The sequence below is a fragment of the Diadema antillarum genome, unplaced genomic scaffold (genome assembly GCF_040938485.1).
Source record: "Diadema antillarum isolate AM-2024a unplaced genomic scaffold, OU_Dant_1.0 scf00000015, whole genome shotgun sequence".
In the NCBI taxonomy this organism is placed as follows: Eukaryota; Metazoa; Echinodermata; class Echinoidea; order Diadematoida; family Diadematidae; genus Diadema; species Diadema antillarum.
Genome location: NW_027270904.1, coordinates 3,565,001 through 3,579,708, shown reverse-complemented (window position 1 = coordinate 3,579,708; position 14,708 = coordinate 3,565,001). Strand labels below are relative to the sequence as shown.

Below are 14,708 nucleotides of genomic sequence, written 5' to 3'. Positions count from 1 at the left end.
AAGTAAGTAAAAAGTAATAATTTTGTTCATACTATATCGTATATTGCCAAGTCAAATAATAGTCAGTGGTTGGATGACCATGATGACGTACCAACTGAATATTTGCAATGTTTGTCTACAGGCAGAATGTTTTCTAACTTCTCCCATAGAAACATACTTTCGTTGTGAGCAAACTGCAAACGATACAAAATTGAGGGAACCCCGATGCCCACAATGCTTTGGATTGATGATAATGTGTTTATGATACTTCGACAAACATTTACAATGGTATGTGGTCAAAACATTCAAGTATTGTTTTCAATCAATTTTCGAGGATGTCATTAGGTTTCCCCCGGCCTATTATACCAGGCGCTGTTAACAGCATTTCAAAGCGATCATTTTCTGTCATCTATATGCCCCCCCCCCCCCCCCCGAATTGACCGAAACCCTCATTTTGTGTATATCTGGGTAGGTATCCCTATAAGGGTACGAAGATATCAACGCAAGTGTATCAACATCATGTAAAAAGTCATAATTTCAAGTCAGCAAGTTGAGTTGTTATATAATCTTTTCAAGCAAGTCTGAAGTAATCTTGTGTATTACCAGTTCATGTTTTCTTCTCCAAATGACACCGGTAGCGAGGAGAATTCGATGGATTTCTGTACAGAAAACATGAAACGGCTGGTTTAAACAACAAAACTTCATATCCACACAACCGGCATAAAATAGTGGATGAAATGCGTGGACTTTGCAAGGATTTGTAATTACATATTATTCATCGCTTCATAGGTTTTCTGGATGATGAAGAGGTCAATATTAGAGTTGTTTAAAGATATTGTTATAAGCGTACAGTTTAACGTGTGTAACACATCCTGTGAATACAAGGGGGAATCTATTCGATTTTGACTAAAAGGGAAAAAAGGAAACTTTCGCATACAGTACTGTAATTTCACGAGAATACTGTCAATATAAAAAACTGATATTATAATGCTGCTACTCCATTCACAGATTGGTTTATTCTAGCAATACTGTCAATGGGGAATATCGAATAATGTGATAAATCCGGTCACTCAATGATATCAAATAATATTGTTTTGGAGCATATTCACTATTTATTTGCAACTTTATTTCTTTTTCATAGCTTCATATTCACACAACGGAGATTCTGGTATACAGCATTAAAGACCATGATGCAGCTCAGATTTGTCAAACTGGAAACATTTATGAGCAGTGCCTTTAGCTATTTATACAGACTGCCCGACGAACATGGCAATTCTCATAAATATAATATGTGTATAAACGTTTACTTAAATACCATTTTTACTGATAGAAAAATGCCTAGAAAAAAGACCTCATTGTTTTATAGAATCACGTCGCACATTCATTTGCTGTTCATCCTTCCGTATCACCAAGAATCTCCAAAGAGAGAGAGAGAAAAAAACTAATACAATTAACTTCGACATAGTTATTTACCGAGATAACGGTGAGAATGTCGCGGACGGAACTGTTTGGTTTGAATTGATCCCTGATCATCATAATGGTGTCATGATGTATGTGATACAGAGACGCTATCCGCCCGAGGGGCAGCGCAGAGACAGAGCGATCCTCATCCTGAAGAATTTCGAAAGACAAAAATTTGGGGTAACGCGGAGGCAGGTTTGTATGCCGAAAAAACAACAACAAAGAAACAAGAAATAAAAATCTCTGTCAAATGAAAGGCATATTGAGATGCTTGGAACAGAGCAAAGAAAGAGGTAATCCCACGAGACCGACAACCACGAGCCATACAGCCCACGACATCTAAAAAAAAGTCCATATACAGCCCATGAGTCATACAACTCAGGACTTCGACACTAGACAAAGTAAGGCCCACGAGTTCGACACTAGGCAAAAACAGCCCACGAGAGTGATGAGTTCGACATTATTACAAGGGGCTTAATGTGTCGGTCTCGTGGGCCTTGTTTGCTTAGTGTCGAACTCATGGACTGAATGTTTCCTGGGTGTCGGTCTCGTGACGTGCACCCACAAAAAATACCTTGTATAAGACATTATTTTGTATTATTACATGAATGAAAGCCCATCAAATTACGCCAGTTATATCACTGCTCTTTTTATGAATATAACTGAGCAACAACTTCCACGAGGCATATAGAAGTTTGAAATAGCATGTACATGGTACCTTGTGTCTGCAGATGAATTCCATGTCGGACAAATCTCCCAGGATGGCGTCTACCATGTCATCCATGAATTTCTCCGCAGCTTGCTCACTTGAATCAGAGGCGCCATAGTAGCTACATGGGAACACCGAAAAAAAAAAATTATGAAGGCAATGTGGGCTTAAAGATCAATACACCTATGCAATGGACAGACGCCAGAGGATTATGCAGAGTTCCGCCGGTCAAGCAGAAGGCCTTCATTTATTACAGATTCTTAGAAACATTTCTCTTTTTTCTCTCTTTTTATGGGGGGTGCTTTTTTAGATGACTTTATCGTAGGACCGTTACTATTAGATAATTAATGATTTCATGCATTGGATTATATAAATGCTCAAAATTACCTGAAAAATGCTCTATGACAGTAAAAAAAAAATCATGTAATGTCAGTCATAAGTACCAAATTTCATTGATTTGAGATGCTCAGTTATGAAGATACCATAAAAAAATGGATTAGATGATAGACAAAGACAATATCTTTTTACATAGGAGATGGGGAAAAAAGAATTTAAATAAGATGATTAAAGATTCTGTTGAAACCGAAATGTTATTTACGTATACGTGTTGTGACACATCACCGAAATGTTTAAGCTTTGATCTGTTCCAATACCTTGGGTTCGCTCTCAATCTCGTGTACATGAAAGTTGTCTTCATGTAAGTCCCCACGTCTCCCTCAGTCTTGATGTTTCCCTCTACGATCTCTGTGTTGACGTACTCAGAAAATGTCTTGCTAGTTACTGGCCTGCAATGCATCAAAGCGAGGAGAAAATACTGGGGAAAGTCGAGTCACCAGATACTCGGGTGGAAAGAATGACTAGCCCCCCCCCCCCCCCATATATATATATATATATATATATATATATATATATATATATATATATATGCACACACATACACCTATATATCTATACAGAGTTGATGAAGGGGTGAAAACGTCATAATCAATATAGGTCATTGAAATCTACCAGTGTTTCTGGATGCATGTATGATAATGGCACAATGTACATGGCTAGACGTGGGCAAAACATGAGGAACAAAAGCAAAAACAGCAATAAACAGAACAGCATTACAAATGATATCGCAGAAATCCAAGGTCCTCGGATCTGCTAATTCTTCCTCGACAAAAGCAAAAAAGTTCACACAATTTGACGCAGGTTCCCCGAGTGACGTATTTTTGGTACACATTTATACAACATCATCTAATTGCTATTAATTTCATATTAGTATCCTTCACAGTAGAGTTGTTATTGCAACTGTTCTGCATCCTAATTAAGATGTCTTCCTTGTTATGAATCTGGTAGGCTGAACAATTACGGTTAATACACAAACAAAATACTACAGCAGGTGTGCAGGTAATATAAAGAGTATTCATGAAAGGCGAATGTGATAAGAAAAGGTTTGCCACCTAATGATTTTTTCCAGAAAGAGCCTAGGCCCCATTTTATCAAAAGATAAAATCAATTCTAAATTTCCTTACCACACAGGTTGCCATAGACTTACAGTTGAAATCAACTTTATAATCAATTTTAACTCTTCATAAAACAGGGCCCTGGGCCCCGTTGCTAGAAACTTTGCGTTTAAACACAACTTGCAACTGATTGTCACTGGCCAATCAAAATCATTGTTGCATGCATGTCTTCTTAATAGGGCAGACCCTGAGCCAACCAGAATGGTTGTTTCAAAATTAGCAATTATTTGCATTTGATTGCAACTTTCTTGCAACGGGGCCCAGGTCTACTAATTATTTCATTACGATTGCTTTTTAACTCTCAAATCATTTCTTATTTTCCTTTTATGCTTTTGAACCATTCTAAAAAGAAGAGTCTATTCCTGTAGAGGTTTAACTATATACTTTACTTTTAGATTCAGGAAAGCTTGGTCTACGTGTTAGTTATGATGATTTGATTATCATTTATTGCTCTTTTCGTCAATGTGTTGTTTAATCCATTGTATTTGAAACCTTAGATTATGTGTAAGACTATACGAGGCATTTCTAATCACCAACGAGTCTCTAAATTGACCGGATTCCGCAGAGCTTTTTTGTAGAATCCTCTCTTCGTATTCTGGACCAGGACCAGAGCTGTACCACGACCGTCCTTCTTGTTGCGTCCAGCACGGCCAATCATTTGCAGAAGGTCTGCGAATAAATATGAAACTAGAAATGTCGCTTTGGCGACTGGTATGCCTCCGCCATAATGCATGATTTTCCCAATAGGTCTAGATAGTACATGTGGACACTGTGTGATTACATTTTCACAAAATTGGCAAAATATTGGAATGACAAGTTTGTCACAAATGTGTTGAATGTTCACCTTCCTTGACGTAGGTTTAATTGGATGAATAGGAGAGCATGTATCTAGGGATTTAAGGACTTTAACTTGACTTTGACCCATTCATACATTTAGGCATTGAGTAATTTTCAAGGTACAGGTGTGGAGAAAAAGTGCAATTTCTGAATTGAATAGTAAATTGTTACCATTTTCATCTGGCCCTTGACCCTAAAATTCATAAGATAATTACTTTCAGGTAGAACATGCATAATATGTACTAAGTTTCAAGGTAACTTGAGCCACTTCCGAGATATGGAGGAAAAAGTTAGTTCAGCACTTTCACTTGATCTTTGACCTTTTGACCTTTGAGGCAAAAAGAGAAAAAAAAAAACTTTCCAGAGAATTTCTATTAGGTTACACACGTATACACCAAGTGTAAAAAAATAACCCTGCTGGCATTGCATAAATATGAGGGTAATAGTAAAATTTTGAAGTCTTGCACTTGACCTTTGACCCCTGACCTTTGACCCCATGAACCCTACATTCTCTAGATAATCACTTCCAGTCAGTACATGTATATACTATGTTCCATGAAGATACCTTGAACAATTTTCCAAGGTACGAGGAAAAAAAAAGAAGTTTTAATATTTTTACTTGACCTTTTGACCTTTGACCTTTGACCTCATGACCCAAACTTTCACCAGAGAATCTTAATTGGGTAATACATGTATACACTAAGTTTCAAGAAAATATCTTCAGGCATTCAATAGATATGGTGGGAATAGTGAAATTTTGTGTATTTGACCCTGACCTTTTGACCTTTGACCTTTGACCTCATGACCCAAACTTTCACCAGAGAATCTTAATTGGGTAATACATGTATACACAAAGTTTCAAGAAAATCTCTTTATGCATTCAATAGATATGGTGGAAATAGTGAAATTTTATGTATTTGACCCTGACCTTTTGACCTTTGACCTTTGACCTCATGACCCAAACTTTCACCAGAGAATCTTAATTGGGCAAAACATGTGTACACTACGTTTCAAGAAAATATCTTCAGGCATTCAATAGATATAGTGGAAATAGTGAAATTTTATTTATTTGACCTTGACCTTTTGACCTTTGACCTTGAGCATGTGCACCCAAAAGTTGATAGGCACAACTTCACCCCCTAATACACATACATGCCAAGTTTCATTAGGATACCTCAACAGGTTTCGATAGTTACCTTGTCCACAAAATTCATTACGGACGGACGGAAGGACGGACGGACGGACGGACAACCCGAAAACATAATGCCTCCGGCACCACTTCGTGGCGGAGGCATAAAAAAAACGGTCACGCTTTGCTTGACTTATTTGAATTATATGAAATTTGAGCAGGACATGCAAATTATTAACATGTTTCTCATGTAATTATACTACAGATGTATTGCATAATTGATGAAAATGATGAAAATTGTATAAAGTATACTACCGGTATTTTGTACTTTGTTAATGAAATTGCAGAAAGTTAATGTATTTGAAAAAAAATGGCATACAGAGAATAAATAAATCAAATCAAATCAAATCAAATCAAATCATTATACATCATCCCTCCCAGTGTGGCTGTCCTTGCATTATGCTCCATTAATGGATACCGGAATAACAATTAAAAAAAACATACAAAAGCACGTGCGTGGATCAAACAACCATTGCTCACGCGCCTATACAAGAAATTAATCATTACACCAATCAACCAGCCAACCAACCAACAGAGTTCTATCATTGATTAAATTGGGTATGTATGACGTTATCTTCTCTAATAGTATATAATACTTTTTTTCTGTTTTTGTTCACAGATTAAGTTTTATCATTAGCAATCGGCTTGAACAACTAAGAGAAATTAACTAATGGAAATGATTTTTTTTATGCTAAAATTGTGCTGTGGTAGGTAAATTGGACTTGTGTGCCGTTTTTATAGACTGAATGTATATTTTTGATGATATAATCGATTAATGCATATCACAAAGTTTGGGAGAAAATATAGTTTAAAATTTGATGTTAATTCTCCTTGCAAAACATAATTGAAAATGCAATATGTCATAGAAATATCTTCCCCTTATGAAGAAAACTAGTATGAAAAATAAACAAAAAAGTGAATGTTATTACAATGGAAACATTGCGCCTACATTTCCAGGAGAAATCCATGAATTGCGAATGGCAAGCGAGAAGTACGACCATGGAGTCATATCGGTAAATGCTAGATGATATCAATAGGAGATTATGAATACAAAATGATTTCCCTTCTGAACATGATAATAACTATTGATACTGCGAGAGAGGCCTTGTATTGTGCGTTTGAGAATAAGAAGTCTGTGGAAAGAAAATATAAGAGACACATCTTGGATCTTCCCGGATCCTTCCCGGATGTCCACGGACTTAACATGGACCTCCAGGGATGCCTAAGGCGTCTATACACGGATCTCTCCCCGGATCACCCGGGATGAAGTCCAGCGTGATCCGGCATGTATATGTGACTGGAGCTTAATAATGTTAGTTATTGTCATCATCATTATCATCACTGCATGCTCATATTATCATTGAGGTTTTAAGATTTCATTGATTTGTATAATGTTTGGCTGATGCCCTGCTTACCAGTGACAGGCATATCCACATATCGCTGGGCCCTGGTGTCGTATTGTTCGGTCCCCTTGATGATGACGAGACGAGCTCGAAGATCTGTAGACCACGCCAGGTTCTTGGTTGCCACTAGCACCTATTCACAGCAAAAATGGCGTGTATAAATAGTGAAAAAAAGACGGTCGAGTTCACAAACGCAATTCATGCACTTTCGAAATTTCAACAGAAAAGATAGTGATTGGCCACTGAAATCGGACATCAGACTTTTACTTATTGTCCAGCCTTATTGTAATCTATTATCATTTTACACGTCTAGGGGAACTTGATTAATAATATAAAAAAAACTGCAGTCGATTCAACCCTAGAGCCAGATAGGATTCATGTTGGAAAATACTTTGAAAAGGAAAAACACAGGCTAGTCATCCAACACTCAAACCCTTAGGTTACGGCTCTAGAAATTAAATCCATGGTTATAATGATTTATGACTCTAAAGCCCCTCGCCCTGTGAAGATGTGTTGTGTAAAGAACGGAATCATTGTTTGTCTCAAGAATGCATGAATTACTGAAACTTCCTCAAGGAAGTATAAAATTTTATTTTCATGAAGAAGAATCGCAGATTCATGATTCGTTTAGCACAAAAAATAAACACACAAACACACTAGGCATTGGTGGTTTTACCGAAGCAATGTAAGAGCCAAGGCCCAGTGACGACCTTTGATAAATCTTTAATTGCCAGTTTGGATGTCCAATATTGCCGGATTTATGATTATGTTGAAGCATAAAATGCGATTCAGCTCAAATTCTTACTGATCAGTAAGCTCACATTTATCATGTGCATGGAGGAATATTTAATTCTTGCTGCTAAATCTCCTTTGAAACTTTGTAAACAGAAAAAGTCAGATGGAGTGAAGTGAAAACATATTTAAATAGAAAAGCACTCCGAGAGCGCAGACCTCCGCAAAGCAGCTCATTTCCACCGATACTACGCGGAGTCTCGCCTGAGCAGAGCACGCGCTTAGAGCGAGTATCACAAATCTCAAATTATACGCGCAGCTTGAACTTCCAGGTTCATTGACCCTACTGCCAAAAGATAGCAAATCCTTTTAAAAATTCATAAAACTTCTCGGATCGCTACCAAAATGTAAGCGTCTGTTCCTTGTGTCATTATCAACTTTCCCTGCAAGTTTCATGCAAATCCGTTCTCAACTTTTTTAGTTGTTTTGCACACAAACAAACAAACAAACAAACAAACGCCGATAAAAAAAAATAACCTCCTTCCTTGGCGAAGGTAATAGAATATCGGTGGACTCTACAAACAAAACTAACCCAAAGTGAAGTAACCCAAAGTGATCTATACCTTGAGGTGCTTGTCACGATACAGCTTCTCCACAGTTTCCCTGTCACCAGTTGAAAGACCCATATGGTACACGCCCACACCGTTGGACAGCGCCAGACGAAGGATCTTATCGGACACACTGGCTGCCATGTTATCAACCTATAAGAAATAATCGACACAAGTGAGCATTTATGTACAGAGTGATGTACAATGGGAACAATATGATACATATAAATTAGCTTCCATCTTTCGGAGATAGTATGGAAAATGTGTGCCAAGTGTTGCCAGGAGTGAAGCACTCGGATTGAATGGAATACTATAGTAGAAAAAAGGAGACACAAAGTTGTGCAAGGAAGATCTTGTATCACCTTAATGCATTAATCATAACCATAATGTCTCTTCGCGCTTCCATCCAAAGAAATGTTATTACAATGAGGTGTGTAAGAATGATAATAATAGCTAGTTTTTATACAGCGCATTTTAGACTTGTTAAGAATCCCAATGCGCTTTACAGACTATTATTACCCCGGTCACTACAGTCATGACGCATTACATGCACTTCCAACCAGCGCTGAGAGTGCTCGATCTCCACTCCCTGGGGAGCATTCCAGCCAGTCGCCATTTTACAGGCGAGCACATGCTGATCAAACAACATAAACATTCTCATCCTACCGGGTACCCATTAGTGTACTCCTGGGTAAGGAGCAGCAATGTGGACAAAGTGCCTTGTTGTTGCTGTTGTTTTAAAGAAAGAAGAGAAAAAGAGAAAACTGTGCCTTTGCTGAAGGGCAAACGTGTCGAGCTATACGTTGGGCTCGAACGACGAACCCAACGAACCCAAACCGACTCAGAGAAGTGTGCTCTTATCCACTCGCCCACGACACTTCTGCATCATCATTATCAGCTGATTATCATGCCTGATCTCTGTAAACCGAGTATACCATTATACCACATTACCTCTTCTTTCTTCAAGCGGCACCACATTTGTGGATCCTCCTCGTGGCGGAGAAATGCGATGAGATCGTAGGCGGTGGCTGTTGCCTGTTTCCTGGATGACACAAACACCAGTACCCGCTTCTTCGTGGTCTTGATCGCTGAGGGAAGAAGCAGAGTGCAGAATATCCTCAATAATTCTTCCACCTTTCCTTCAGTTTCTTTTTGTGAGTTACTTTGGCTGCTTGTAGGATCCTTAACTCTTCTCTTATGATGTAAAGGAATTATCTCTAAGAGTGGTTACCATATTTTGGAGTTCGTTATTCGTATTTTCCGATATTATTTACTGAATATATAATTTCTAGTCCTTGTATTGCCATGGGAATTTTTGGTCGGCAGCCATTTGCCTACCAAATGTCGACCAAATAAAGACTGACAGCTGACCATAAGCCTCTACAGTGGTTGCCGACCAGCAATAACAATACTGAAAACTTGTTTCCAGAACGCGTCTGTGTCCATAGTTATACCCAACTTACTGCCGAGTTTCATACGAAAATCACCCCAATCGGCAGCCAATTTCCAATGGTCTTCATGACGTCGCCAACCATTTGCTGACCATTTGCAAACCTTTCTGCGCGCTATCGCCTATTTATCATCACTTTTTTTTTTTTGCTCTGTTCGCAAAACGATCGCAAAGCGCTCTTCATTCGGTCGTCAAATGGTTTGCAAAAATAATGATCGGCAACTGGTTGGCAACCGATCGTTATGATCAGTCAGCAAACCAGCCACCGATCAAAATTTCGGGGGATTGGTCGCCGATTTAGTTATTGATGTTCGCCAGTTCGCTTTGGTACCCAGACATTTTTGGTCGCCGGAAATTTTTGGTTGCTGAAGGTCGGCGACCAGTCTTCGTGTATGTGAGACCAGGCTCTAAAATCGCCGTGCATGTAGTTGAGACATGGGAATAATAGTAAGAAACAAATTGGCCAAGTGAACGATCGCTGATCAAAGTAATCCAGTGTTTTTCTATACATGTGGGCGAATATACAAAAACTTTCTGTTTGTATTTTCCGATAACTTATAAAAAATTTTCCCGTTTCTGATGTCCTCACCGTTGTACACGGGTTTGTTCATTGTTGCCATCCGGATGTGGTAAAGTTTCCCGGAGAACCCTACCACGTCGAGCTTCAGTTTCACAGGTCGATGCACGGTTTGGAAGTTGAAGAGGTGGTCCTTGGAGGAAATCAAAACAAATTAACATTGTCATTTCCACTGTCTAAAGATTCCACTCTCATCGTGTATACAGTTGACAGGTAATCTGCTTAATGGTTTTCTTAACCACTGACAAAGGAATAGTTAGTTTTAACCACACTACAAAGCGCGGTTTCAATCTGTTTTAGCAAAAATCCACATCGTAGTCAAATAGATATAGCGCATGAACAGATGAGTGATTTGCTGCCTACCTGTGGCCTGCTGTCACCTACAGCCTAGTTTATTAGCAGCACCTGATGTTTGTTATGCGTGCCATGATACTGCATGATGTATAACGAGTGACCACGTCACGTTATCATATTATAGCCCATAATCCCTTCCGTCCGCCCCCCCCCATAATGATAATGATAAAATTAATGAAATACTTCCCCGTAGTGGCAGACCTACAATGTACCTTTGAATTGTAGCGAGGTGTTTTATGATATAATCATTAACGCAAACTTTTTTTAACAAAGAATTTTTATTCACTTAAACATTCAGGTTCAAAATAAATGTCACATACAATAAACAAAGACAAATAATACAAAATTGACAGGCAGCTACAAAACGTCTAAATAATATGAATACGATTCCAATTGATATTAGATACAAACCCTTTAGTTTTTCAGACTTATATTCGTCTGTTTTCTTCGCTTGCTTTAAAAATTGACAAAATTGGCTAAAATGTAATAATTTGTTTTCATTTCTTATGGAAAATGTAAAATATTTTGCATACAGATAAACCACGTTTTAACACTTATGGGTTTTCTGTAGAACCAAGTATAAAAGCACTTCTAGTATTTGAGCAATGAACCTTTGAGTAACATCGCATTCCCAAAACAAATGTTCGATTGTTTCTGTGCATATATGGAGCTGGAACAAAACTTACAGAGGTGTGTCTCAGACAGTCCCATTGCAAAAAGTAATTTATTAACACCAATACTGACATAGCGAAGTTTTATTCAGGGTTGATAGATAAGAAACATTATCATATTTTAACCCAGTCTAAGTTTCGGTTATATTTCTTCCCATTTCGTATTTCTCTTTGCATTCTTTACTTTGATTGTAAATGACACATCGACCGCTATGTATTATTTTTGTATCCCTATTTCTTTTTGTATATATCCAAGCTGGACATTCTGTATTATTATATTTTGTTATATATTATCTATTTTCCATCGAGAAATACGAAAACAAAATTAAAATTGAAATTGAAAAATTCTTTGCAGATGTAGGTGGTTGAAATATTTTATAACATAATTTTTGCTGTATAGGGACCTACATAATGAACACAAACTTACATCGTCCACCTCTAGCCACCGGGCAACATCTTTGGCGTTAGCCATTGTAGCCGACAGACCAACCAGTCGCACGGCACGCCCAGTGTGCTGGGACATCCGCTTGGCTCGTGCAACGATAGCCTCCAGTATGGGACCGCACTCATCACCTGCGACATGAATGCATGGAAATAAACTCGTATGAGTCTTATATCCGTGGTAATTCTGAATACGGTGTATGTATATATCACAATCAATGAGCGAGGCTTTAGACGACATGATTCTATAATTTCATATCTGATGTATTAACCAATGGACCCCATGCTCTTATCATTGATTAGGAATTTTCTCGAAGACTAATTGTACAAATTTATGAAGGAATACCATAAAAGATATAATCATTGCAAGCAAAGTCATAAATATATAATAAATAAATACAATTTGACGGACCATGCATCATACATGTCATATCTCTTCTACATATCGTTCTACTGTATTGGAGCACATAACCATGTACTCGTTAGTGTTATCACTGCTTTATCCTTTCGTATTTTTTTTCAAAGTACGGAAAATATCAACTCGTAAATCCTGAATGTACAATTTCACATCTTTTTGTTTTATTTGGTATTAATCTTTACATTGCCATTTTGAGCCATCTAGAAATACCTGAAAAAAAAGTATGACATCATCATTTTAAGAAAAAGTAAAAAACTACTCCAGTAACTGACTAGAGAAAGCAGTATATAATTTTCTGGAAAATTTCTATGCCCTATTAGGAATTGAAGAACATCAGGTAGGTTTATCAAGTGAGAAACATTCTACTTCACCAGTATTTTACAGTTTAGAGAAATTATGTGGTCCTCGCAATATACTTTCCTGAAAACTGGCATGAATATAATACCGACCCCTATAAACAGCTAGCGCACGGTATCAACCAAAGGCATGTAATGTGTTACCATGGTTACGAAATAATAAGCGTCATACCGAGAAACTGAAGACCATCGAGGATGATGAGTGAGACATCCTTGACAGTCTTCCACGTGCGGCTTACTGCTTCCCAATTCGCCGCTGTCGTCACTGTGACGTCAGCGATCTGGGTGGAGCTTGCGTCTGAGGTGACGTCACCATGCAACATGCGTACTCTGATGAGGAAAAACGCGATTAAACAAAGTCAAGTCCAGTATTTCATTTCATTTTTATTTCATTTCCAACAAAAATGCTATCGCAAATAAACATTTTAATCCATAGAAGAATACAACGTTTGGACGTTGATCCATTACTATGTAATACAGGGGGTTGAAAGAGACAAGATGTTACATCTATAATATCAAAGTTTCATAGTTACCTTTTGTTGAGTTTTTTGTCAAATCGAGACTTCCAGTCGGTGAACCGTCTGACAGCCATCGCCACTAGAGGAGCGATGTAAACCACCTGCATGTCAATGTGTAATAAAACAGTAAGCAGAGACATAAAACATGACAATTCGGAAGAACTTCCATTAAATCTTATTTTGTTCCAAAACGCAGACTGGTGAGGGTACGAAGTGTAGCGGCGTGGTTGTTGTTGTTGTTGTTGTTGTTGTTGTTGTTGTTGTCTTGTTTTGTTTTGTTTTGTTTTGTTTTTGTTTTGTTTTTGTTTTGTTTTGTTTTTGTTTTTGTTTTTGTTTTTTTTTTTTTTTGGGGGGGGGGGCTTTTTTGTTTTTGGAAATCTCTAGTGCCGTTAATATTGCTACTTTTAAAGGTACAACTTCGGAAATACATAGACAAAAGAAAAAGAAATATTAATATCGTCAGTTGTTATACACCAGCTCATGAGGTGTGATAATGAGAACAGAGAGAAAGTTTAAAACATGAAAATAGGGATAAATACAGGACAAGTGTAAGGGATACCACTTGTGTGAAGAGTAACGAGTTGCGTTTCTGGTGTTGACAGCAGAATCACTTGTCTTACCTTGGACTTTGGATCTTTCCCGAACACTCTGAGCATGGCGAGTTCGGCCGCCACAGTTCTGCCAGAGTAACTCGGGGCGCCAAGCAGTACGTTACCGTCGCTGGTGTAGACTTGGCCGAGGAAGGTGTTCTACACAGCAACAAGAATTGTCGGCGCACAAAACAACATAAACAGCCTATGTAATTGAACATCTACACACACACACACACACACACACAAATACGTTAACACTATTATGTATTGCAGAGGATAAGACTGTCGACTCTTTACCCCCCCCCCCCCACCTTGTTTCAGATTCTTAGAAATACCCACTCAAGGATGGACATTGATTTGGACTAAATTAGGTGTATGAATAAGTATTTTGCTAATATTGGTTGAGATGGGCATTCATTTTTTTTTCCTTTTTTGCGAGATAATTAGAAACCACTTAGAAATTCTCAAAAGTACACAATTCAGGGAGGAATTCAAATTTTACTTGATGAAAATCTGTTTTGAAATGGCCGACATCCAAACACAAAATTAAAACAAAGTGGTCCTAATAAAAGGTTGATCCCACCTTTCATTAGGACATCTTCTTTTCAGATATTTTAGCCCCTTCACAACAAATTTTCATCAAATGAGTTTTGAATTACTTCTAGAATTGTAGCCCTTTATTTAATAGCATTCTCATTATCTCACAAAAAAAAAGTTAGAAACCCGAATTCCCATCTCAACCAAAGCTATTCCATCCCTTGACCAACAATTACAGATCTCACTGGAGTGCTGGAGCAGGGTTCCCACAGAAATTTGAAAACAGAATTCCATGACTTTTCCATGACTTTTCCATGACTAAATTGCTGCTTTCCATGACTTCCTTTCTGGCACGGTTTCCAAA

At 37.9% G+C, this 14,708-nt stretch overlaps 1 protein-coding gene across 1 annotated transcript in view; it reads right to left on the bottom strand.

Moving 5' to 3' along the window:
• Window positions 1-578: 578 nt before the first annotated feature.
• The window catches only part of LOC139724633 (activating signal cointegrator 1 complex subunit 3-like), a 15,648-nt gene continuing 1,518 nt past the window's right edge, over window positions 579-14,708 (bottom strand). The window contains exons 2-14 of the mRNA XM_071635769.1: window positions 13,835-13,963; window positions 13,230-13,315; window positions 12,869-13,026; window positions 11,909-12,054; window positions 10,469-10,589; window positions 9,381-9,517; window positions 8,445-8,582; window positions 7,102-7,222; window positions 4,194-4,329; window positions 2,803-2,934; window positions 2,159-2,270; window positions 1,453-1,590; window positions 579-638 (exon numbers count right to left, since the gene is read on the bottom strand). Coding sequence (XP_071491870.1) covers window positions 579-638; window positions 1,453-1,590; window positions 2,159-2,270; window positions 2,803-2,934; window positions 4,194-4,329; window positions 7,102-7,222; window positions 8,445-8,582; window positions 9,381-9,517; window positions 10,469-10,589; window positions 11,909-12,054; window positions 12,869-13,026; window positions 13,230-13,315; window positions 13,835-13,963 — 1,614 coding nt within the window. The remainder of the gene's footprint in view (window positions 639-1,452; window positions 1,591-2,158; window positions 2,271-2,802; window positions 2,935-4,193; window positions 4,330-7,101; window positions 7,223-8,444; window positions 8,583-9,380; window positions 9,518-10,468; window positions 10,590-11,908; window positions 12,055-12,868; window positions 13,027-13,229; window positions 13,316-13,834; window positions 13,964-14,708) is intronic.